Below are 25,162 nucleotides of genomic sequence, written 5' to 3' on the forward strand. Positions count from 1 at the left end.
CACACCCAGAATGAGCGATAACGTCACTATGATTCTTCTGTTTTCTGGTTCCTCAGTAATTTAATCTTGGTTTAATACTGGAGGAATATATGCCCAGCTTTAAGTACTGTTGTTTCCTGTGTTTCAATCAGTTGTTTTTATTCAGTTCATATTGCAGAAAAAAGGGGGATTGATGCAAACATTCAACAAAAATTCTGCCACCTAGAAATACCCTGGATTTGCATTTCCAGTGAAAATGTGAAACCCAGCGCTTTCAATTGATGAGACATTCTATCCATGTTGTGCTCCTGTTTTATGATTTATTCTGTTTAACAGGAACCGCGACATCTTCAGTTCATTGCTGACTTTAGTGACAGTGGTATCTACACGATGTTGTCTGCCAAAAAGCTACATGGAGCACCTACAGATTTTGGCTTCTGTGTCAAGGTATCATTTCTTCCTTTTTCAGTGTAAAAATTGTTTGTCTTTATAAAGCAGATAAATGACAAAACTCCACAAAACAGCAGAGCTATTGATTCCCAACATGCTGAACTCTGAGTTGCTTTTTTGTTTTGTTTTTTTGTCTCCCTGTAATTTCTTTCTTTAGTCCACAAAATGTAGTTCAGCCCGGGACATGAAGCTGCTTTGTGCGGATGATGAACAGACCAGGACGTGCTGGATCGCCGCCATGCGCCTGTTAAAGGTTGACTTGCTGATCCGTAACTCTGAGTGATCTGGAAGAGGAGGAATTCTGAGTCAGCGCTAGAATTAGATTTAGCTTTGGGAGGAGGTAAAAGGGAAACTATTGAGTGATGCTGGATTAACGTTCCCACTCTTGATCGAAGCACCATGTGTTCATTGTCTGGAGGTCTGAGGGATACAGTTGAGAGCATTAGTCATTCTGCTGCTAGTCTATAAATAATGTACAGTAGTACTCTCCTGAATACTATAATGGATTTATATCTGCACTGTATTTGAATACAACTACACATATTCAAAAAATGGTGTATATTTTTTAGGCATTATAAAGTCTTATTATTAACTATATTAAGATAAAAAAAACAAATATTTGCCATTTAAAAATGTTTAACTTTTTTTTTTTTCCAGTATGGGACACAATTATACCAAAACTTTATACAACCACACCAGAAACAAAAAGCTTCACCAATGGTAAGAGCCTACGTTGTGATTTAAAATTAAATGGTCATATCATAACTATAATACACTGAAGAAAAGAAAAAAGACATAACTTAAAAAAATGTTGTGTCCTGATTGCCTTTGAATTTAAAATTGATGGAATTAGAGAAGACGGGTTGAGGTCATTTGTTATGATTCAAAACAAATGCACGTTTCTAACAAAATGAACTCAACTCATCTTCTCAAGTTCCATCAGCTTGAAATTCTGTGGCAATCCGGAACTTTATAAAGATGTAAAATGTCATTTTGTTAACAGTGATGCCCTTTTTTTTCAAGCTGTACAAATAAATATTTTCACATTAAAATCATAAATGGAAATTATGGGGGTGGATTAGGGGCTCCTGACCCCCCCTTTCCTGGGCGGTTCCCCTCTCAATGTAATTCCAAACACGGCTTTAGGATCCAACTTTGTGGTTCCCCTCAGTGAGGCTATCCTGAGTCATTCCCTCTCACCCTTGATTCAGCTGCTGCAGTCACAAACTCACTTGATGCTTTTCCCAGCCGAAAATGAGCTACTCACTGAACTGTTCAATTAAATCGACATTATATTGGATCACTTGCCAAGTGAAAGGGTAGATATTTTGGTTTAGAAGACTTCAAGCCGTTGTTGTGTTGTTGCTATTGGTAGTTGACATTGTGGACCTGTTTTTGCAGTTTTAAAAGCGTTGACGACCATGTTTCTGTTGTCTTGCCTGCCCATAAAATCACAATAACGGGACGAGTTCCTGCTCCTGGATATCTTCTAACAAAACCTGCCGCTTACTGACGTGCACAATTGTCAAATTGACATCAATGTTATTGGATTGTTGGATTTCATATTTCATTGGGGGGCTGACAACAAAAACCAAGTTGTAACTACTTGTTTTTAGAGGGGTACAAATAATATTGTGTCTTCATTGCATTATTTCCCATCTCTGGCTGCCTTAAAGACACTTGTATATAAAAATAGATTTGAGCAAATGCCTGCTAGCAGTGTGGTATCATCACTGCACTGAACCAACGAGGCACCTTCAGTGTGTTAATGTGTGGTGTACCAGAATAGCCTCGGACACTACTGGGAGTCATTTTGTGGCAGTGAACACAATCTATTTATGGGTCTTGGACATGTTCATGAACCCTCTACTTTCTAAAAATACTACCATCAGCTGCTCTCAGATCTGACAGCTCATCACCTCTCCGGTGCTGTCGGAGGGTCAGAAGTGACAAACAGCCTTGCCAAAAGAATTAGCTGGAAGGAATGTCGAGAGCATGAGTGTACAAATAACAGGGTCAACCTGCTGAGTCCTCCATAGGGTGTTTTTTAGCTGTATTCTGAATTCAAATGCTCTATCAGGACAGGTGGAATAAGAGGCACTGGGATGTCTCTGTCTCAATGACGTTGAAGCTCAACTGATGAGCTTAGAAGATGGAAGAGGAACAAATGTGGTTATTTAAAAGTATCTTGACGAGCAGTGTTTTCTTGACCTGTGTGCAGTTGTTAATCACTCAGTACATGCAGGCTTAAAAACTGAAGTGTACCTTGTGTCATTTACTCTAATCCTTTAACGTGCTAGTATTCTGCCTTCAATCATAAAAAAAATGACCCAAAAACAAAGAATCATAAAATCTGTATACCGAGACACTAGATGGCAATGTAATACCACAAAACAGCGAAACAGCTAGGAGCACTGTTCCATTTTAGAGTGCAAAACACTTATTTGAGTGTTTCCATCATCATAAATGGAATGAAATAATTATGAGTAATTAAAGCAAATCTCACGAGTCAATCTAGAATATAACACTAAAATGGAACTGTGTCATTTCAGAGAAGCATCTCAGAGAACTCACTGGTGGCCATGGACTTCTCAGGGCAAAAGAGCCGAGTGATCGAGAACCCGTCGGAGGCACTGTCAGTGGCTGTCGAGGAAGGCCTGGCATGGAGGGTGAGTCACAAAACCTTCCTGAGAACCAACACACACAGTCCCAGTATTAGTATCAAACAGGAACAAAGAGGAAGCTGTAGTAATATTCCTGTTATTATTACAGGGATAAAATCTATTCTGACACTGTGACAGCCCTATAAATTGCCTGAAAATGCCTGATTAAAAAAAATTTGTTTTCTCATGATTTTCTGTGTCACATTATATGTGAATGTGTGTTATGTAACTGATTTGGTTTAAAGCATTAAAAAAATTATTAAATGAACAAGAAGAAATAGCAGTTTTGATGTGACGTCAGACAAGTTAGCATGCTAGCTAGCTAGATGTGTTCAGTCTTCTTTTCTTGTACTACCACCTTGTGCCTCTGGTGGTGATAGTGAGTCACTGCAGAAACCAGTCGGCTCTCAACCATGACAGAATGAAGTAGTAATGCAGCTCAGAGGCAGTTTATAAGTTACAAACAAATCAGGCGTACTGGTGCTTTTTGGACATTAAATCACAGATTGTTAGCGCAACAATGGCAACACATATTGTAATAAAAACAATGAGTGAGGCTAGTGAGTGAGGCTAGCCAATCCCTAGTTTTAACCCTGGCAGCATAAACTAAAATACAACAGCAAACCACGGAGAAAAACACAAAGAGAGGGCTAAGTTTAGATCTGTTACTGCAAGTAAATAAACAAAATGGCAAAATAAATGATGAAAAGGAGTCAGACAGGTGAAAGTGTTTGACTTGTTCATCCTGATGTAGATATAAATAACAAAAACCCAACAATTCTCGTTTTCAGATGATGAAATCTCATCATGTTTATTGTATTTCATTTCTGCCGACAGCCTTTTTTAATATTTCCTGTGTTTATTGATATTGTTGCTCTTTGACTCTGTACAGAAGAAAGGTTGTCACCGTCTGAGCGGACACGGGAGCCCCTCCACGTCACAGAGCTCACTGTCAAACATAGGTTTGTCCCTTTACTTTTGTATTTAATCCACAATGGAAGGAGTCTGCATCAGCTCATTTCTGTGTGGTGCTGCAGCTCTCCACTCCGCTCAGCCCTGGTTCTACGGCAAACTGTCACGGGAGGAGGCTCAGAGACTGATCGCCCAACAGGGTCTTATTGACGGGTGAGACGCAGCACTATTGGTTCACTATTTGGATTGTGCTGGCAGCAGGTTGACCACAGGACTCTCAAGATTTGCTATGTGATCATAAATACTTTTGTTGTAATTGTTACATTTTAAGAAGTGAAAGCCTGGAACGAGAGCAAAATGCCCCTTTTTTGATTTTGTTTTCAGAGTATTTCTTCTGAGGGACAGCCAAAGCAACCCCAAGACTTTCGTACTGTCACTGTCTCACATGCAGAAAGTCAAACACTTTCAAATCATACCTGTGAGTATCGAGCACCCACTCACGCAGGTCTGCAGCAGGGTTAGTTTAACGTTTTAGGTTCTTGAAGACTGCTAATCTCTGATGGAGACTAAAAGGTTTGCTTCATTTTCAATCCGTGTCATCACTGCAGAGCGCTTGTGTGAATGGCGAAATGTCTTCATGAGTCTAAAGCAAGTCTAGTTTCCTTGATGCCCTTCTGGTTGTGGTACCTATTTTATATAAAATCTGCTGAGTTGTTTTGTTTATTAATTTTCCACAAATTAGCTGATAGCACCAGTCTCGTGCTCAATATGTCATTTGTTTTGTGTTTGCGCCTGTGTGTGCGTGTGCGTGTGTGTCCAACACTAGGTGGATGATGAGGGGGACTCGTTCTACAGTCTGGATGATGGTCATACACGGTTCTCCGACTTGATTCAGCTGGTGGAGTTTTACCAGCTCAACCGTGGGGTGTTGCCCTGCAAACTCAAACAACACTGTGCCTGGATCAGCTTGTGAGAAAGAGACCCTGAAGGGCCCAAATTCACCATAACTCCAGGGTCTCTCTGGAAAAGCACTCCTAGGGTTCTTGTGCCTTGAAGAAAAAACATAAATAGAAGCACTCGAGTGGTTCTAACTGTAGTTGTCTTTTTTCAGCAAAAACAGAAATAAATAACTGACTTGGGTGCTGAGGTGGTGCAGTGGTCAGCACTGTTGCCTAACAACTAGAAGGTTCCGGGTTCGAGCCACGGCTCAGGCACGGAATCTTTCTGTGTGGAATCTGCATGTTCTCCCTGTTCCTGCGTGGGTTCTCTCTGGTACTCCAGCTTCCTCCCACAGTCCAAAGACATCAAGAGGGGACGAGGCTGATTGATACTCTAAATTGACCGTAGGTGTGACTGTGAGTGTGAATGGTTGTCTGTCTCTATGTGTTGGTCCTGTGATGGACTGGTGACCTGTCCAGGGTGAACCCCGCCTCTCGCCTGAAGGCTGCTAGGATAGGCTCCAGCCCCCCCACGACCCTTAACAGGATAAGCGGAAGAAAATGGATGGATGGATGGACTTGGGTGCTGATTAAACTGTGCAGTTTCGACTGGTGGATCTTGGGTTTTTTTGCCATATGTGGCTCTAAATCCACTGTAACAGTACTTTCTGTATTTTATTTCGTGCAGTTGAATGTATCCTTCAAACAGCGAAGAGTGTAACATCATGACGCCATGATTTTGTTCTTCTGCTAAATATCATGTAGATACCTTACAGCAGGTAATATTCTAGGTTTCTTCCTATTAGCCAGCATGGTTCCAGTACAAACACATCATGGCAACCAGTCAGGGAATTCTGTTGCATGTCATAACCCTCTCATCTTCATCCAAAATGACCGTTATAGAAAAAAAATATTCATTTCACAACAACAAACCGTCAAAACTAGAAGCAGACCCAGAAACACAACCCTCTGACTCAGCCGTGCAGTAAATTACTACTTCACACAAAGCTTTGCATACAGACATCAGACCAGAGGCAAAAATGAGCAGTGGAACAAGAATCTGAGCAGGGACAGTGTTTCTCAACTGGTGGATTGGGACCCAAAAGTGGGTCACGGAGCGTTTTGAGTGTCTATACAACATTTATTATCTCTTGCTTTCATTGTTTTTGTTTGTTTTTTGGAAGGATATGCATTTCCCATGATGCAGTGCATGTCCAGTAGTAACATTGTGGCTTGTCAACATTCATTTAGCATTTGCCAACACGGTGAAATGCAACCACGATTGTACTGTATTAAATCTGGACTTTCTTACATCAAAGACAAACATGTACTCTGAAGTGCATGAAGGCTGTTGAGAATGTTGAAAAGGCTCTGATGTGTCTGTTATGTCCGTCTCATGATGAGGATTGAGGAAGTGCTATGGACTGAACTTCTTCACAAGACAACACTGGTCAGTATAGCTGCAGCTACAGTTACCGTCTGGAGTCCTAAAGTAGCTGCTTGTTGTTCTGTTGCATAAGGGTGCTAACTGAATCTATCAGAGGGAATATTTCCCTTGCGCAGTGCCACCTGCTGGTCATTTAGCTTCACTGTACAGTTCATACTTTCAGAAATTTGGGTTGCGATTTTTTTTTTTGTCGTTGTTGAGGAAGAAAGCTTGGTCCTGGGAACCACTGATGTAGAATACAAGCAGAAACACTGTCAAACAAAGTAGAATAACAAAAACAAGAAAGAACCTGAGAACACAGAGGTACAAGTACAAAGTAAGACTACAGGAAGGGTGAGGTGATGAGATGCAGCACAGGAGGACAGGAAGTAAATCAGTAAACGACAAAACAGGAAACAAATAATGACCGACAACATGAAGACTCTGGACCTGTCATAAATAAGCCATAAATGGTTGGTCAGCCGAGACTTTTAAAACCTTTTTAAACTCATTGATCAATATTAATGAATACTCACATTACTGCGCTTGCTGAACATTACGGTGAAACGAAGTGAAGTGTTTGCGAGGTTTTATATCAGATTTTCACTCATTTTGACTCATTGAAACATTTTCCACGTGCTCCTCATTCATTATGTGTATTTTGCTGTTTTATATCGAGATTTTTTTTTCCCATTTGAGAGGAAAAACTCTCAGCTTGCATATATATTTAAAATACCTGTTTAAATATATTTGATCAATTGGAAAAAAAATCTAGTTAGCTGCAAACTAACGAACTAACTAGCTCAAGTTTTGCTCAAGGGCACTTAACCATATCTTATCACTACAAGCCATCAAGAAAATCAGAAATATGTACGACTGATTTTGATCACTGACTTTTACTTCATTGTATTAAAAAAAAAAATGTTGGTTTTATTTTTTATCAAAATTCAGGTATAACATTTGCAATGCCTGGATTGGTTGTATTTTGATATTTTACCACTGTTGTGGATATAAGGTTGAGAATACGGTTTGTTTTGAAAAAGCCAATAATGTACCAGCTTTGAAAAAACACAAAAACCCCACTGTATTCCAAATCAATGATGTAATTGATACGACTGTGTGTGCGGTGTGTTTTTTTTCAACTGGAAAATAATAATTGAACAATGAATGTCATGGACTGCTCAGTTTTACATATAAAGAAAGTCTGTTTATACTAAGTGGTGTTTGATTTTGGTCATAATTGAAAGTGAGAATCCTGTTGATTGGGACACACACGCACGCACACACACACACGCACACACACACACACACACACACACACATACAGGTTCTCTACAAAGGCAACTCTTAAGTCTTTCCCCCAATTTAGGTCGTTCCGAGATTGCAGGTTGATAATGCTGATTACATCATCAATCCAGGAGCCGGTACCCTTGAGACTTGAGACTGGAATTTAATCCTAAAAGAGCATGGGGGGAGGGGGGCTGGGGGCGGGGGGGTGCTTGGGAAATGGTTGGAGCCTTTTTGTGCAAAGTGACTAAAGTAGGATATCAGAAATATGATATATTTAAGTAATATCATTATCTTAAAAGCCAAAGAGAAAGCACAAGCCAAAATGCTTCAAATCAAAGGAACTTTGACGTTAACGTTTGCAATAAAACAAGGATAAATACAGTAAGCTGAAGTTTATTTAGATATAAACTGTATTATGAGGTAAATTCAGCTTTAATGTATCTAATAAAATGGTACGGTCTGTGTAGTGAGTATTTCTCAGAAATTGGGAATTTGAGATAAATTTGTATTTTGTAAGGGCAAACAATGTAACTTGATTTCTTCTTTGCTCAGGAAGATTTAGAGGATGAAGGCAGATTGACTGTGTAAAGTGATCAACACAATCCACACACGCTACATAGAGAGAAAGGAGTGTACACTGCTCTCCATTCAGGGTGCAGTTTGATTTTCCAACCAGTAGATGGTACTAGAAGCATTTTGTTTTTGCTTGACTAGTTTTCTGTCTGACACAGTGACTTTTGATTGCATATTTGATGCTTTATTTTTTTATTAGTCTAATCTGAATTGCACCGACTCCAAAAATAAAGCATCAAATATACAATCAAGATTCATGTTAGCTTAAAAGTTGTGGAGCCGATGCATCAAATACATAAAGGATCCCCTATGAGAATGCATGTGCGCCTGTAAAGGAATAAGACGGTATTATTCACTGACAACATGCCTGCTCTAACGTGAGTAAATGAGCAGTACAGGGTCAAACAATGACTCACACTTCATAACTGGTTTTCTGTTGCTCCATAGGCTATGAGTCACTCACAAATGGGAAGAATGAATGTCTTGTCTTGAAGCATCTGTGTTAAACAATCTCCTTTGCTGTGATACAAATACATTGCCCCTATACCTCCCCTGCTCTACTTCAATAGCACATTTTTGAAACAGTGCTCACATCCAGGGGAGATGTGCACAAACAGAGAAGTCTTAAATGCACCCCTGCTTCTGAGGTCTTGTGCTAAATGTTGTTTTGGATGTATTCCTGCCATTGATCGGAGTCTGGCTGCAGGGGGAGAGATGGCAGCTGGGAGAGACTGCGCTTCCTTTAATGAATTCATCCAGCTCCATCCAGCGCTAACGGCCTGTGGACACAGCATTTCTTCCAGTGAAGAAAGCCTCTCTCCGCTCTGTCTTGGCCCTCATGGACAACCACCAGCGTTAACACTTCACACCACTACATTGGATTTATTCCTCCCTGCACTCTCACTCTTATGACTTCAGGTTTTGTACACGAGGGTTGTCAACTTGCTCTTAAATGCGCTCGTTGGAGTCGGTATTTATTCATCTGACTTTACTATTTTCAGATAATAATGGATTATTACTGGAGCGAAGACCTTGCTGTTCCGCTCTGCTCTTGATCAAGAAAAGATATTGTCATGACATTGATGAGAGGGAAAAAAAGAAAGACCACGTTTCTTTAAACGTTCTTCAGCAAAGGGTTCCATCATTAGAACGACAGAAGTGAATCATCCACTGGGCCTTTATCAGAGCAACACTTGACCACATTACTAACGAGAAAACACAAATCGAACAGGGATGACTTCATCCGTGTATCATGTATGGGCTGCACTTTACTTTGGGCAATCATTTTAGTGCTTTGTTTGTTTGTTGGTTTTTTTTGTTTGCTTGTTTAATTTTTATTTAGCAGTAACAAAGAATCAGACTGGGAAAATCATTCTGATCAAATGAATACGATGTGGAAAACAAACCCTCGCTCAGGCAAGTTTTTATATTCCCAATCTGGTGGATTTTACTGTTAGTAAATCTCACACTACTGAGCCAGCAACTGCTTTAATAAATGAATCTTTATTTTGAAGATGTAAATAAAAAATAAATCTCGAATAATATTAGCAGTAAAACCACAATACACTACCCATCTAAGAATACCTGTTAAAAACATTTTCCATCATCAAAAATATTTTCAATTGCATGCATTTTTTTCGGCGTTAATGTTAAAGATCTTCCCTGCTGATGTGGAAACATTCCCACGATAATATTTATAATAAACTTTAATTAAGTCCCATTATTTGATGGGAAGTTCAAAGAATGATTATCAAGCAAATGATTGTCCAGTAGGTTAAATGTTTACAAATGTTTAAGGATTGTAAAAATGTTCACTTATATGTTTATTTATATGTAATTGAATAATAACAACAGGAAAAAAATGTGGACATTTAAGATCAGTGAAAAACAACAACAACCCTAAAACCAAAGAATGTGCGTACTAAACGAAATCTAAACCTACAGCGTTCAGTCATTTAAATATATGGATTAAGGGCTTTTAAAAATTAGAATATATTTGCCAGTGCAACAATAATAATGCATTAATCCAAATGCACAGCTACCACACGATTAATGTCTTTCAAACCTTTCTACACACTGCTGGGTATTTGTTACGCTCTTACGGTGTGTGAAGGGTATTTTCCTGGCATATTGAGTTCCTTCGGTTATATATTATGGGTAGGATAATTGCCCAGACAGCACTTGCTCCACAAGTTGTCTTTCTAACCTCTGATATATTTTTGTTCTGGGGTTCTTGAAATTGGCAAATGGTGAGTACCAAGCTTTGTTAATTACAAGAACAGCATATGAACTCATCAAATAATGGATGTGGTTTGCAATTTCAAGTTTTAATAATCAATTACCGGCAGTAATTCTCTGTGGAGTCACAGCATAGTCATTAAATCTCAAAAGGCGAGACACGGACACACACACACACACACACACACACACATACACACACACACACACAATGTAGCCTTTTCTAAAGCCCTATTTTTAAATACATGAGGGAACAGGGTTTGCTCTAATCCTGCGCATTTTGTTGCCTTATTACATTGTAAAGTGGCTCAATTAAACCTGATTGGTGCTGCTTGTAAAAGAACTGTTTAAGACAGTGAGTGATGAACGCTCGTATTAATCCTTATCCCTACAGGAACTGAACCCAACAGGACAAGATGTTACAATACATATTTACTGGTTTTTTCATTATGTCTAAGCTTGAATTTCCAGTTAACATCTGTATGAACTCCTATCTTTCTTTTCCCGCACGGAAAACACTGCCGGCCTCTATGATCTTCACAGACGCAGCGCTGTCCAGTCCGTGCTTCTGATACAGCAGGGTTCCTGTTATTGTATTTTCAGCCCACCTTCAAAAAGCTGAAACATTGCAGAGGTTCTTCTTGACCTTGAGAAATTAACATGGGAGGACTGGCTTTGCTCTGAGGGAGCCCTATAGAGGCCATGTCCCCTTCTAATCCCCCCCACCCCCACCCCACTCCCCCATACCTCCACTGCTCTGACCAAAAAAAAGTAACATCCCAGCAGGTCGGGTGTTTACGTGATAGCAGACCGTATACATCCTGACATCTACCAAGGTGTGCGCGATGTCGCTCCGTTTAAATGAATGAGTATGAAAATGTTGTCTTTGACATGTGCGAATGGTGTATAGGTGAAGGACTGATGGGGGGGGGGGGGGGGGGTTCACCCCGCACTGATGAACAAACAGCGAATGTGAAGTGCAGCGCCCTGTGTGGCCTCCCACCAGCCGAACAACACCGAGGCAGTCCTCCATGTAAAACCTGCTCACTTCTACCCACAAACACTCCAGTTTGGCAAACGGGCAGGAGCTCAGCAGGGAGGAGCTCTCACTGGAAGGCAGACAGTGAGCTCTGGACAGCAGGGAGACGTAAACCACAGCTTCTGACGGTGATGGACTGATGTTGTCGGCGATCAAAAGGATGGATAAGAAAAGGAAAATGACAGGGGTAAAATCGAGGGGGGGGGTGCAGGGGGGAGGTTGGTGGTGTGTGTCTTAGAGAGGAAACATTTTCTAAAGGTAGAAAAAGAAAACAAAGTTAAGCTGAGATGTTTGACAGCACTCCAAGTGAACTGTACTGCACACAACTACGCACAAACTCCCAGATTCACAACCCTTCAAAACCAGATTTATACTTTAGATCCCAATCTCAAAGATGTATTATTGTCCTCTGATTTTTGTTGTTGCTAAACCGAAAACGCAACACACGTTTTGAATTAATTCATATTCTTAACCCTTTTTTTCTTTGTCCCACCCCTCATTCTCCCTCTCTCATTTACATGGTGAGCGAGTGACTCCTGAACATGGGTAGCAAACCTCACGGAGGAACTAGGAAATAGTCCATTCCTGAGAACACAGCGAAGTAGAAGCAGAGCAGCATATGTTGGGATTTGAATCGTCAATCGATGAATAACCCAGAGCTGTGTTTTTCTGTGCAGATTGGCAGGAATTGTGTAGCCGTTATCCTTGTATATATGTGTGTATCTGTGCACGTGTGTGCGCGAGAGAGAGTGTGTGTGCGTGTGTGTGTGTGTGTGTGTGTGTGAGTGAGAAAACGTGAAAGAGATGGGGGCATAGAAGCGTGGGGATTCATCCTTCCCAAAAGTATTACACAGTGGTCAAAAATATTTGCAATGCCAGGAGGTATTTTGAAAAATATTTGAAAAAATTCAATACCGGGCTGACCTTTTGCTGGGCATCTGTGAACGGATTCACTTTTCCACATAATCTGGCTCAGAGTCAGGGAGGATCTGTGTTACTGAATCACATTCTAAATTATGTTAATCTATTCTGCTCATAAATGTACTTTCATGTCTTTTATTAAAATCCTTCATTTTCACAAGTCAATTTGGCTTTGATAAATGTAAATAACACACGAGCGGCATAAAAATCTACTGTTCCTCACATGATTCAGGTTTTAAATTATTAGGTCTGCATTGATTTACATTATACTAAAGCATATATGAAAATGACTCCTCTCGCACAGCTACATGACTTTATCTATGTATTTACTGTTAAACCCTTTCATTTCTCTCCTCTTGAATCTTCTTACTGATGAACGTCTGTGTGAAATATGCATCATTCTATGAAAGTCCACCACAAGAGGGCAGATAATATCCAAATACAAACAACCTACTGAATTACATCTCATATGTTTATGACACTATGTGAGTCCACCGGTGATCCGACTACAATATTTGAGAGAAAATGTCCATTAGTCCTCACTAGAAGAGACAGGCAGAAGGCAGCGGCTCTCAAGAGTGTATCAGTATTGTTTTAATGGACCTTGAAGTGATGCTCATGCATTAGTCGCTCCGTTTGTTTACATATTCAAAAATTATTAACATAAATACTGAACGTTTTTATTCTTTAAAAAAAAATGAGCTGGGAATGCTGGAACGCACGTGTTCAGTGTTTCTTTGGCTTCACTTTGGTAAGAGTGGAAAAAATCTGCGCTGATTTACGATGATATAGTTTATCTTTTTAAGTGTGAATTCAAAGATTTGATTGAAGATGTGAAAGATTTAAATCTTGACAGTCAGAAGAACAAAGAGTTAAACAATTAAAGAGTATTGTCACCACCTATTAACGATCGAAGAAGAAAATACTAAAGACACAAAGAGATCTTTTTGCAACGATCGACAACGGAGATTAATTGCACGATCGTTGTACTGAGGACACCAGTTAGTTCCAGCCCTACGACTAAAACATCTCTTTTGTTTCTACTCGCCATTAGTAAACTGAATTTGCATAACTAAAAGGCACTAATGCATTATTTTTCACCGTGGAATTTCAATCATCTCCATCATAATCTTGCATTGAATTCCCCTCAGCTCTTTTCTCTATCCTGTCTGATATCTTGTCTTTAATAGTTGGTTTTTTTTGTGGGATAATGAACTCGAGTGTCTGAAATAAGGAGGGGGGAGGGAGGACCAAAAAAAAAAAAAAGGAAAAAAAAAGACAAACATTTCAGAAATAGAATAAAAGCCATTCTATAAGTCCTGACTGCAGAGCTGAGTTTGCTCCAGCAGTGATGGCTGGTATAAATACATCACCAACACATGACGCAACCCTCTGATTGGTTATTAATAGGCTCACCGTGAGTGACACTCAGCAGACGCAGCGCTGACAACACCTGCTCATGATATCATGATGTCAGATTGAGCTTCAGTGTCTCTGCAGGTTTGTTGAATTCACGTCTGATCGCTTGATGCTCTGAACTGACTGTAGCGTTCACACACGTGAAAACGCCGCCGTGAACCTGGAATGACTTTCCATTCGCTACCGACTGACCTCACGGGTGTGTAGAGGAAGTTTTGGGTGTTCAAAAAACGGTAGACAATTTGTTTTAATTTAATTACAAGTTTGTCTAGAAAGGTAACAGTAGAGGATTCAACCTCTTACTCAAGCATAATTAAATAAGATTAGATAATTGTATTTAATATAATTAATTCAACAATTATTTATTCTCAATAATATATAATATACATTATATAGGAAATGTAATAAAAACAAGAACATTGAAAGACATTTAAACTTACTGATCCTCATAATAATATCAGATAACATACAATTCAAACTTCATTTAAAAAACACCTCTAAAAATAATCCTAAAGGAACTTTGCTCCAGTGTTGGGTGTAATTGACCCTTTGCGAGGGAGTTTATGGGTATTTGACTGATCTGTGTGTGTGTGTGTGTGTGTGTGTGTCGTGCTCTGATAGAAACACAAAGGGATGGTCTTGAAATTGGGAAGGAGCGCAATGATGAAAATTGAAAACGATCAATAGTTCTGTTAAAATGCATTAAAAATGAAATGAGCCTGCGAGGAGTTCAAATAAAAAGAACAGCTAAATGTTTTTAAATGTTGTATGGGATGAAAGTAAAACAAGTTATGAAATCCTCCAGTATTTGTTACTTCACGCAACCAGAAGAGCAAAATAAATGCATTCCTGGTGCTCATCATGTGAAGTACGCATGAATGAAGCACACATTCATGTTATAAACTGCAAAAAGGTACCTAATAACAATGAGACAAAGCCAATAATCCACCATGATCAATCAGTTATTGTGAACATTTTGATAGCAATGAAACAAAATCGCCGTCTCTCTCCTCGATTGCCCGGAGGCTTTCTCCTCTCTTCAGATAGAGGTGAGTATAAAACAGCTTGTCCTTCAACTGAGAGATTTACAGCAGCGCTCACAGAATTATTCAATTCATCAGCTAGCCACAATGCATACCCATTCCTGCACTGATCTGCCAGACATCTCATAATCGTGTGCAAACATCATTTCATGTTGCTAGAAAAACCTGGGGTTTTTTTTTTTCTTCTTCTGACAATTTCATACACGGAGAATGTTTTGAGAGCATGCTGTGTGTTTACTTAGTGCTTCCTTTTCATTGTGGAGGTTGATTGCTGGCGAATGTCAATCAAAACCTCTTGGACCTGAGCTGTGTACTGCTAACTCCCCGTCTTTGCCCCTTATTATAACACAAGTTAATTGAATCTCAGTCCAGAACTGCCTTTCAGATGCTTCCCTCTGTAGAAAAGGTACAAAAGTGATAGAGTAGGTGTAGCAATATTTGCACTTAAAGTATTTCCACTGAATATCTGTTTGCTCTGGTCAGACATTTAAGAGAATGGTTCTAGCTTTGAAACCCCCTTTCATTTAGTGCCTGGCAATATTCCTATCTTCCTGTTTTCAAAAGATTCCTCTTTGACCCACATATACCAACAACAGAGAAAGACTTCAGTCTGAGCTCCAGCGCACAGTTTGCTTGGCTTGCTAAATATACACCAGGAAATCGGATATGGACAAAATGGCCATGACCTCAGACATGACTGCACACTAAAAGGAAAGGAATACATTTTTTTGGGGGGGGGGTCCATAACAGACCGCTGAACACAGGGATCACAACATATTTATGTGTAAAGGTTTGCAGAGGTGGTCAACTCACAGGGTGGTGGAGTAATTGATGTCATATTTCTCCTACAGACTGAAACATGGCAATAATAATTTGCTAGCTGGTGTTTGCTCGATGCTTCATCAGCACGCAGGCGAGAAAACACACGCACGCGCACACAGACCAACCCCACCACTGCACAACATCGCTCACTTATATGAAACAATGAGGCGGTGACGCAGGTCAGTCTTGAGCAAATCTTAGGTTTATAGGAAACACGCTATTCTTGTCAAAACTTTGTTTCCAGTCAAAAAGCTCCACCAAAATGATCGTTCGCGTTTCCCCGCAGGCTTTTAGCAGGATCTTTCTGTCTTGTTTCATTTCAGTCACGTGAGCCTGGACATTTTCACATATTATTATCATGTGACCCGAGTTCTACGCTGCAGACCTTCGATGATGCCTCCCTAATGACCGTGCCAACTCCTTCTATCCAGGAAGAAGACGGTGAAGCTGCAGGCTTCCCTCAGCCGCCTCGCTTAGCAACTACAGACGTCGTCAAATCTGTCTCCTCTGGTTCTCTACCGGTTCACAGCAGCAGCTCCGACACGGTGAAGACGACTGCAGTTCATTTCAAAATAAATATTGGAAATTAAAGCCTCCCCCCCCCCCCCCTTTTAAATCAACAGTCCAAGAATGTGACGGACTGTTGTGTTGCCATAAAGATTCTGAAATTGAACTTTATAATTATTTATTGAATTTCACTCATCTTTTACACATCTTTTAAGTCTTCTTTTCTCTCTCCTAAATTCCATATGTTGTGTCGGACTGTCAGAATTGAAACATGTTTATGATAAATGTCCCAAATAATTTAAATGAGTTCATAACAAAACAAAACAAAAATCGAAGAATTACTAAATAAGAAAAAGGAAGAAGTATTACAAGACATACGTTTCTGCATTTGTGCTTTCACAATAAACTTCTCAAAAGGTTGAGCTCTTTCTTCCTCCAGTCCCTATGGCATGTGCTTCAAATTACAGTACATATTTCTAGGGGGGAAAACCCTATGGATGATACAAAAATCAAAGAATAATAATAATAAATCATGCCTTCTCACAGTGAATGACTGTGACTGAGGAATTAACATCTAAAGGACACAAGCTGTTCAGAGATGTGAATTTATATGTTTATAAGAAGAATTCTTGGGATGAAATGAGGAACGATTCCAAGTCTAACGCACACTTTTCTTTTTCTTTTTTTTTCCAAAAATCTCTCCCATGTGTCACGAATTTCAATATGCCTGATACATCTTAACCAAAATATGTATACAAGATGATAAGTAAGAGTAAATCAGAGACTTGCATGGGTATGGCACAGTTCGAAACTATTCAGTGCTGATTTACTCTCAAGTCGGTTCTGCCTTTCTCATGCATAACATCCCAGATGTCCCTCTTTCTGCTCGCAGGTCCCCTGATGTTGAAGAAATGGAAATATATGCAATCAGGATTCAACACATGAGGTCTCTATGATATAAATTCTGGACCATGGAGGTGACTGAATAATAACATTAATGAATTTTTTACATTGACTAAAAGTCAGAGTTCCCTTTCATTAATTATGCACCCAGTCTTTAAAACTCAGACGGAGCGTGAAATTTTTGAGCCCTGGCTCTGTACTGGCAACAAAACTGGTTCTGTCCATACTAGGTTATTTTCTATACATTTCATAAACTCGACTACTAGTTTGGCATAATTCTGACATTGTTGGAATGAATGCACATAATCAGGTAGATAAGAGCTCATAAGTGCAATCAGTGGCTTTGAAATAAAGATGACAAAGCTGCAGGAGAACCCAAAGTACTCATTATTTCCTAAAATTACCAGTGGCTAATCTGGCTAATGTTCTGATGCCTTTGTGTGCCACATTCAGTAAAACATACTGTCATATAAACAATATCCGTGCTGTCTTTGAGAGCAATGTGTGGATTTTCATTGCAAGGCAGCGCACCTTGTTATTATTCACCCATCCAGGGTAAAAATCATCAGAGAGGAGAGTACATTTTAAAAGACTTCATTCCTTGCTGTGCATGATTGGAAATATTTAATATATACAATTAAAAAAACAGTCATATTTAACTACGTGACTTAAGCGAGAAAAGCTACAATTGCTGTCATGGTGTTGGGGATGTTTTCGAACATAGCTGATACCTTTCTTTGGGCCTTTGGACTTCCTGTCTCTCATAAAGTTGCACGACCATTTTACAGGCTGATCGCCGATAAAATCATCAAGCTCTTGTAGACGTATTGGCAATTGAAATGATTGCCCAAATAGTCGCAATGCCTTGATAAAATCTCATATTAGCAGTTGTACAGGAAAAAATGCCATCCGGTGACATTTGGGCGCCACCTTAATCAAAAATCTCTCGCAAAAAATATTTATGTGAAAGCAATTTTCTTTTCTATGAGAGAAATGGTTTTATTTCAGTAAGGGAGAGAGGGTTTCTCTCCAAACCTGAGACCTTATTTGACCATGAATGGTGCTTTCCTCTGGGGTCTTAGATTGTTATTGTACAGAATGGCCTTATTCCTGTTAAAGACCCGGAGCCCAAGCTGGGACATCTCTCCTTTAAATCAGCTTTGGGATCTCATAGACTGCAATGATTTCCTTGTAGGCCTTTGTGCTCTTAAGAAATGATCACCCTCCTCCAATGCCCCGTGGATTAAAAAGGGCAGGCTGATTCACTCCTCTCTCACTCTGCTTCGCAACGATTCTACCTTTGTAACCAATAAAAGGCTAACTAGAAAAGAATGAAGCAATGGGAGAATCAATCTACTGGAAGCCTCCCCACAGTTTTCTCATCATTTCTCGTGTCGTATGTCATCTTGGATTGTAACACAAAAAAAAGCAGAACTCAGTATGAGGGATGATTTTTGCAGCTGCTCAATGTTCAGAGAAGCCAGAGCGTGAAAGGTTGTTGTTTTTTTCCCCCTCAGAAGAAGAAGAAGAAGTGTGAGATAAGTTGAGTTTAGGAGTTAAGTGGAGCGGGTTGTTGGATTTGTTTGTTTGGGAATCAGAAATGACCACTGCACCTGTCCGTAGTACTTTAGTTTTTCAACAGTTGTTTTTTCACATTATTATTCAAATCAGGCCGATGTAAAATAACAAAACGAAAATCTAATTAGCAATCTTTTCATTATGCATTTTATTTAGGTGTCACAGGATACTCTACGATCATTTCTGGTCTGTACTTTAGTATTTTTCCATGTTTAGTATTGTTCATTTCAATGAACTTGGAAACCCCTTTTTCCTTTTTTTCTTTATTCTCCATATTCACATTTATTCCTAAAATATTGGGCAATAAATACTTCTTAAAGAGGATTTAACATGAAATTAGATCAAGAAATGTTTAAAATGCAAACTAAGCACTGAATTCTAGGTATCAGTTTTATAGATATCCAGAGTTAAGAATATTGTTCTCCACGCAGCACAGTTTGAGAAATTGCAACATATGAAGATATTTTTACTCTAATAAAGATCTATCTTTATTACACTCCATCTAACTGCTCCTGCATAAAGCAGTATTGTATTTCCTTTGGTCTGCTTGGCTCGACTGTGTGACTGCTCCATATCAGGGGATGAAGCTGTCTGTTCAGGTGATTGACACAAGCCCACATTAAGAGGTGGTTTTGGAAATTAGTCCGTGGAGAACCTTTGGAGCTAAGCTGGAGAAGGAGGGCTGTCTCTGAGAGGAGCCGTGCCTTTTTAACCCCACTCATTGGTATGCCGATGTGCGAGTGGCAAGCTGCTCTCTAAATGGCTGAGGCATCCTGGCTGGTACCCCCTCGACACGTTCCTGCACAGACAGACCCCGCCGAGAGCTGCCAACAATATGCAACCCAGAATCCTCAAATTACAATGGACCCAATTAATAATCACATGGTTAGTTCATATTTTATAGCTTGTACAGAGCTCAGCAGAACAAAGGTTCCATCAGAAATTTATACTACTTTTTCCCCCACCAACAATGACCAAGCTTTACCTTAACACTCTGAACTTTGTGTTTTCTTTTCCTTTGAATGCTAGAATTTGGGATTTTTTTTAATGATGTGGTGGCTTGACTGTTCTTTCACCCTCCTTTCAAGTCACTATTATGGGTAGATGTGTAAAAAATACATACTGATAGAATGGGATCTCTGAGGGACGGTCATGAAACTTGAATGAGTCTGCCTTGAAGGAATGCACAAAGAAGTGAAGACGTAGAACTAAATCAGTAAAGGCTTGCTTTAGTGACAGTTTCTGACTGGTTAAACCTTTTCCAAACATGGTTTAGTTGCCAGTTTAAATTAGTGGTTTAGAAAACACAGTCAGACAAAGAAATATGTATTCTGAACCTAACCGCTAGAATAAATAATGCGATTGCACGTTTCTGAAAACCACAGAAGGAATGAAGAGATGGAATGTCACATTTTATTCATTTTTTGAAATTTAATTCAACAACAAGTACAACAACACCACCACAGTCTGTTGTTGACATGCTATTCCTGCTTGAAGTGAAATTCACTCTTGAAAAATAATATTTCTTTGGCATGCCAACATTACAGTTAAAACTTGGCTAGTTTAGGCGCAGGCGCAGGCGCACGCACACACACACACACACACACACACACACACACACACACACACACACACACACACACACAAAACAAAACCCTAAAGAAAAACACTTGGTTAAGGGTTGGAAAAACATTGTGTCTTGGAAAAAGAGTTGGGAGACACCTACAGCTATTGTTGAAGATGTAAAGCATACACATCTACTCCAGCGATTGGGTGGAGAACAAAGGGGCAGAATGTAAAACTACAACGGTCGGCTTTGCTCTCTCAATTACACTTGTGAAAGCATAAATCAATGTTGTGATCACACAGATCTTCATCAGGATACAAACAGAAATGCCATTCCTCTCATATTTATTCTCAAACCTGCAATTTACAGTTGTTCATATGCAACATTTACGAGAGCCTTTTATCACAAAAATGCGCATCTATATACAATATGTATGTTCCTACTAACGTCTTAGTGTTTGTTTAAGCTTTCCAACACACCAACAAACTCATTTTCTCACTGTACAATCACCACATGAAATGTTGATATCAAATATTGGACGTATTTTCAGTTAAAGTTAAAAAATGTTGGATGTATTTATATTGCTTTTAGCAGAAATGTACAATCCAAAGACTTTATTCTGGTGATTTATGCTGTTACTGCGTCCTTGAGTAAGACATTATCTCTGTCCCCTAATAGGATCCTCTCATCTAAATTATAATTTCAAAAACATATTTAATCAACATGATGTTTTAATTCACAGTAAATAATGAAACATTAACATGTGTAAACCAATATCGTGTCCCTCTAATCACAGCTTGTATTCTGCATTTTGTTACATCGCATCTTATACTACAGCATCAGTATGGTCCTCTTTATGTCAGCGATGAACACTTTTCAGATTTTGACATGTTCATTTAAAGTTGTTAATCAGATGTAAATATGCAAAGCGGTTTCCCAGGGGCTCCCTTTGAAATGCAAATACAGGGTGCAAACAAAGGTGGGGTGGATATAGGTTCTGATGCAGCAAAATCATGGAGGTTGTTCATGCTCATTAAAATATGAAAGCTATGTTCCTTCAACCTTTTATTAATGGACTTGCTGTGATTTGGGGGTTTGTGATGAGAGTCGACATTTTTATATTTCAGTTTTTATTTCCATCGGTTAATTATGAGAAGCTTTTGGTCTATGTATTTCTGCTCTCTATTGTTCCTTTATTAAAGGGACGTAGCTTAGCAAAATTTAGATGAGAGTTGTGGGGGTGGCTTTAACCTTTTCTTAAAGGTAGAGTTGGTGTCATTTTCCTTAAAAAACAACAAACAAAAAGGACAGATTTATCTAAAATTAATCAGGCTAATTTATGGTCCTCTTGACAAGTGTGGTGGGGACTTGTTTTGCTTGGAAATTTCTGGGTGGGGAGTTGTTGAGTACTCCCCATGCACAGGTGGGTAGTTAGCTTGTGCTAGCTGGTGTTTCACTTGACCTTCCATCGTGTTTAGTTAAAGCTAACCCGTGGTTAGCTTGTACTTGCTGGCATTTAGCTTGTCTTAGCAATGTTTATCGTGTTTTAGCGAGCAGTTAGCCAGAGCTTAGAATGCGTTGTATTTTTAGGGGCAGCATGTGTAGCCTTCTGGTGCTGTTGAGTCCTGCAAAATTGAGTCCCAATTTGAACTGATGTTTTATTTGCAAGCTACAGTGAGCCCTTATACAAACTCTACGTTAAATGGTGCGATTTCTGTTCTTGAGAATGTGGTCGTATTCTGTTTGCAAGGTTTTTCCTAACCATATCTCTCCCATGTGTTCTGCTGAAGTGATTCATATTTGGTTTATGCTTCGATACCAGAGGATTATTTCAACATCAGAACCGGCTGGAAATGTTTGCACTGATAATCTCCAGGTCCTTCTGGTCCATTCAGGACAATGTGTTTCTCGTCCAAACACCTCTGGCATCAAAAGCAGAATTAATCAGTTGTTGCATCAGAAAAAGACAACTTGAAAAGCCAAAGCAGAACTGAGTTTCCTTTATACAAAATATCCTTGCGTGACATGACATGTAACATAGAGATATATGGACATTTGGGTCCTGCAGTGAACTTTTCCAGTGGTCAGCCAAAACTATGCTGATGATTTGCACCACACTCTCATGTCTACACATTTCCAATTTCAGGAGGAAAATTGGGATTCCTGAGTGTCTGAAGTACCATTTTCTGACTGTATGGAGTGGAAAATAGGATTCAATTCCTGTTCAACACCTCTTCATTAACTAGCCACCAAATGCCAACGACAAAAAAGAACTTGTACCAAACAACTTTAATAACTGCATTTCCATGCATCTTAAAAGCATTTTGGGGGGGGGGGCATTTCACTGATGTTTTAATACTTTATATATATATATAAAAAAAAAAGTGCACTGAAACACTAGAGAAGTCAAGTTTTTTTTATAATTATTCATTGTGCCATTGCAAAGACCCAGTGAATGCAATTTGTTTAAACAGAGCAACCCCAACCAATCCCTCTAGAGAGGTGTTTCAGCTCCCGGAGTGTGTACAACCACTTAACCAGACTCACAGACATTAGCCACCCATGACTTTACTGCCAATCCAGATTCAACACCCACTGTACTCCCCATTAAAATTTTACAGGTCAAAAATTTAAAAGGCTGTTAAAGAAATCTTCTTTTTCATTACATGTGACCAAAAAAAAAAGAGTGGGTCAGCCCGAGGCATAATAGCATAGTAATTAGAGTCTCATGGTTTGATAAAGTGTGACTGTAAATCAATGTAATACTAATTAATCAATATTTTAATTATTAGACCTTTAAATGAGCATTTTGTTAGATTTCCCCGGATCTTGTAGCCACATTGGACTCCCATGTCCTCATCAGAAAAAGGTTTTATTCTGTTGAATGTGCCATTACATTGCAATGGATAAGAGAAACTGTGCAGAGATTTAATAAATGGCTTATTCTTCATGCTTAAGTTAAAGCTCCTCTGAAGTGGGTGTCCTGGTGATTTCATGTATCAGTTGAAAATCAGCACAATTTACATATACAGCTAGTCCATGACAATTTATCATCCTTAACATTTGCTAAACAGTAAATGCACTTTCCAAAACAGTTTATCAAATACATCACGCGGCTCTGTCTGGTTGTATGTGTTTCAATGAATTCAGCTGTTTGTTTGAGGGTCTGGGGGGGCTGAGGGTCCAGGGTCAGAGATGATGACAGGATGACATTGCAGTGCACTGTGAAAAGCTTTAGTAATACTGAGCGTGCACTATGTACTGCCATGTTGTACAGAATGAGTGAGATAAACAGTACAACCACTGAATATCCCATGGAAATCTTGCTTTGCAGTTCACTTTTGTTGATGTCAACAGGAATGAAGAGACTAACTCGTGACGGACAGCAAGGAAAATGTGCTTGCAAGAAGAAAAAGTCATCTTGATGAACATTTAATTCTTCTCAACGATGTGACTAAAAGTACAAACACAACTCGAGTCAGAAGAGCACAGTCATGCATATTCTGAGTGCATATGTGTATCATTTTTTGTGACAATGCCTTGGTTAAGGTTTGTTTTAGGCACAAGTTTAAATAGGTTGATGTCAAAATACCATTTAAAAAATACCATTTTGTTCAGGCTATGGGACATTTGTTGCCATGGTTACATATCTTAAAGTGATTATTTTCATTAATTTTTTGACAAAAAACATGTTCCAAGACACGTGCTAATGCCATTTTAAAAAATTACTAATTAAAGTTCCCTGACAGTCTGTTCTTTAGTAAATTCTGTATTTCACTGACAATTAATTTCTACTCAAGATGGTTGAATCACTGAGAATATCACAAATTGGGGGACAACCAGGTGAGAATGTGTATGACTGCAGGGTTGTGAGATGTCAAGGAAAATCTTTCTAATGATAATAATTACAGCCAATTAATGGACCATCAGCAATGTTACACAGTATTGGGAAATTAAGCTGGTATAAAACATTGGTTTGCCATTTAACTTTCAGTCACACCAAGTAAATGCAGACCATTTAAGTTGCAGTTGTCATGGATCAGCTATTTCCCCTGAGCCTCACTGTGCCCCCCCTCCCCTGTTTCACCACGTTTCATGTCTGTCTGTATTTTGCATGGCTGTGACATCTCTAGCTCGCCTCAATAAGCACAACAGGAGGAAATATACTAATCACCTCGGCGGGGGAAAGACCCCACTCACTCCTTGGTCCTTGCTAGATCATCAGCAAGCCTCCGTGGTAATGCTGCTCAGGACTCTATTTTTGTTATCTTGTAAAGATTCGCCACATCTGCTTGCCCCATGCAATCTATTTAAACACTTCCCCTCACCTGGATTCCATCATTTACCTTTTTGCAATAAACTCACTAACACCTCATTTGCCCATGCAGCCGTTTGGTACCCGTAAATCAGTCCAGTCCTTTCATACCTCTGTAGAAACCTCAGCGATATCTGATGTGCTTGTGAAGCTCCAGATTCTGTAGATTTTCATTCCAGTATTTGGCTCAACAATGTTGCAAAAAACAAACAAAATAAAAGCAAGTTTTACTGCAGAGTTAGGATTCACACTCCACTAGTAAATCAAGCTACCGAGCAACAAACAAGTGAGCTAAATAACAAGCTTCAGCTACCTCAACAGCTAACTCTCAAATGTACATGCATATATACATATATTCCACACGCACAGGTGTCGGAAAACACACAGGATTAGCCTCCATGCTAATCAGCAGATGCTTTTCCTCCAGTTTTCAGGGGCATACTCCGTGTGTTATATGAAACTACAGACAACAAGGCGTTAAACTGCCATCCCCTGTATTGTGAGTCTGCTTTGGGGTTTTTTTTTTAAGGTTCAGGGTTGCTCTCAATCTTTAATTTCAACACTCCAACCCACTTAACA

General features: G+C 39.3%; 2 protein-coding genes across 4 annotated transcripts in view; one reads left to right on the forward strand and one right to left on the reverse strand.

Annotated features, from left to right (window-relative positions):
* grb14 (growth factor receptor-bound protein 14) overlaps positions 1-7,567 on the forward strand; it is a 29,362-nt gene extending 21,795 nt beyond the window's left edge. For all 3 annotated transcript variants that reach the window (XM_086220108.1, XM_086220110.1, XM_086220109.1), the window contains 8 exons: positions 316-426; positions 587-682; positions 1,087-1,149; positions 2,982-3,098; positions 3,985-4,054; positions 4,130-4,217; positions 4,389-4,482; positions 4,831-7,567. In XM_086220108.1, coding sequence (XP_086076234.1) covers positions 316-426; positions 587-682; positions 1,087-1,149; positions 2,982-3,098; positions 3,985-4,054; positions 4,130-4,217; positions 4,389-4,482; positions 4,831-4,977 — 786 coding nt within the window. In that variant the 3' untranslated portion in view covers positions 4,978-7,567. The remainder of the gene's footprint in view (positions 1-315; positions 427-586; positions 683-1,086; positions 1,150-2,981; positions 3,099-3,984; positions 4,055-4,129; positions 4,218-4,388; positions 4,483-4,830) is intronic.
* scn1laa (sodium channel, voltage-gated, type I-like, alpha) overlaps positions 1-25,162 on the reverse strand; it is a 195,010-nt gene that overhangs the window by 77,946 nt on the left and 91,902 nt on the right. Inside the window, exon 4 of the mRNA XM_086220102.1 lies at positions 3,004-3,116. The gene's annotated coding sequence lies outside the window, so the exon portion shown is untranslated. The remainder of the gene's footprint in view (positions 1-3,003; positions 3,117-25,162) is intronic.

The sequence above is a fragment of the Aulostomus chinensis genome, chromosome 12, assembly GCF_037954235.1.
Source record: "Aulostomus chinensis isolate RoL2024-O1b breed Wild chromosome 12, RoL_Achi_v1.0, whole genome shotgun sequence".
In the NCBI taxonomy this organism is placed as follows: domain Eukaryota; kingdom Metazoa; phylum Chordata; class Actinopteri; order Syngnathiformes; family Aulostomidae; genus Aulostomus; species Aulostomus chinensis.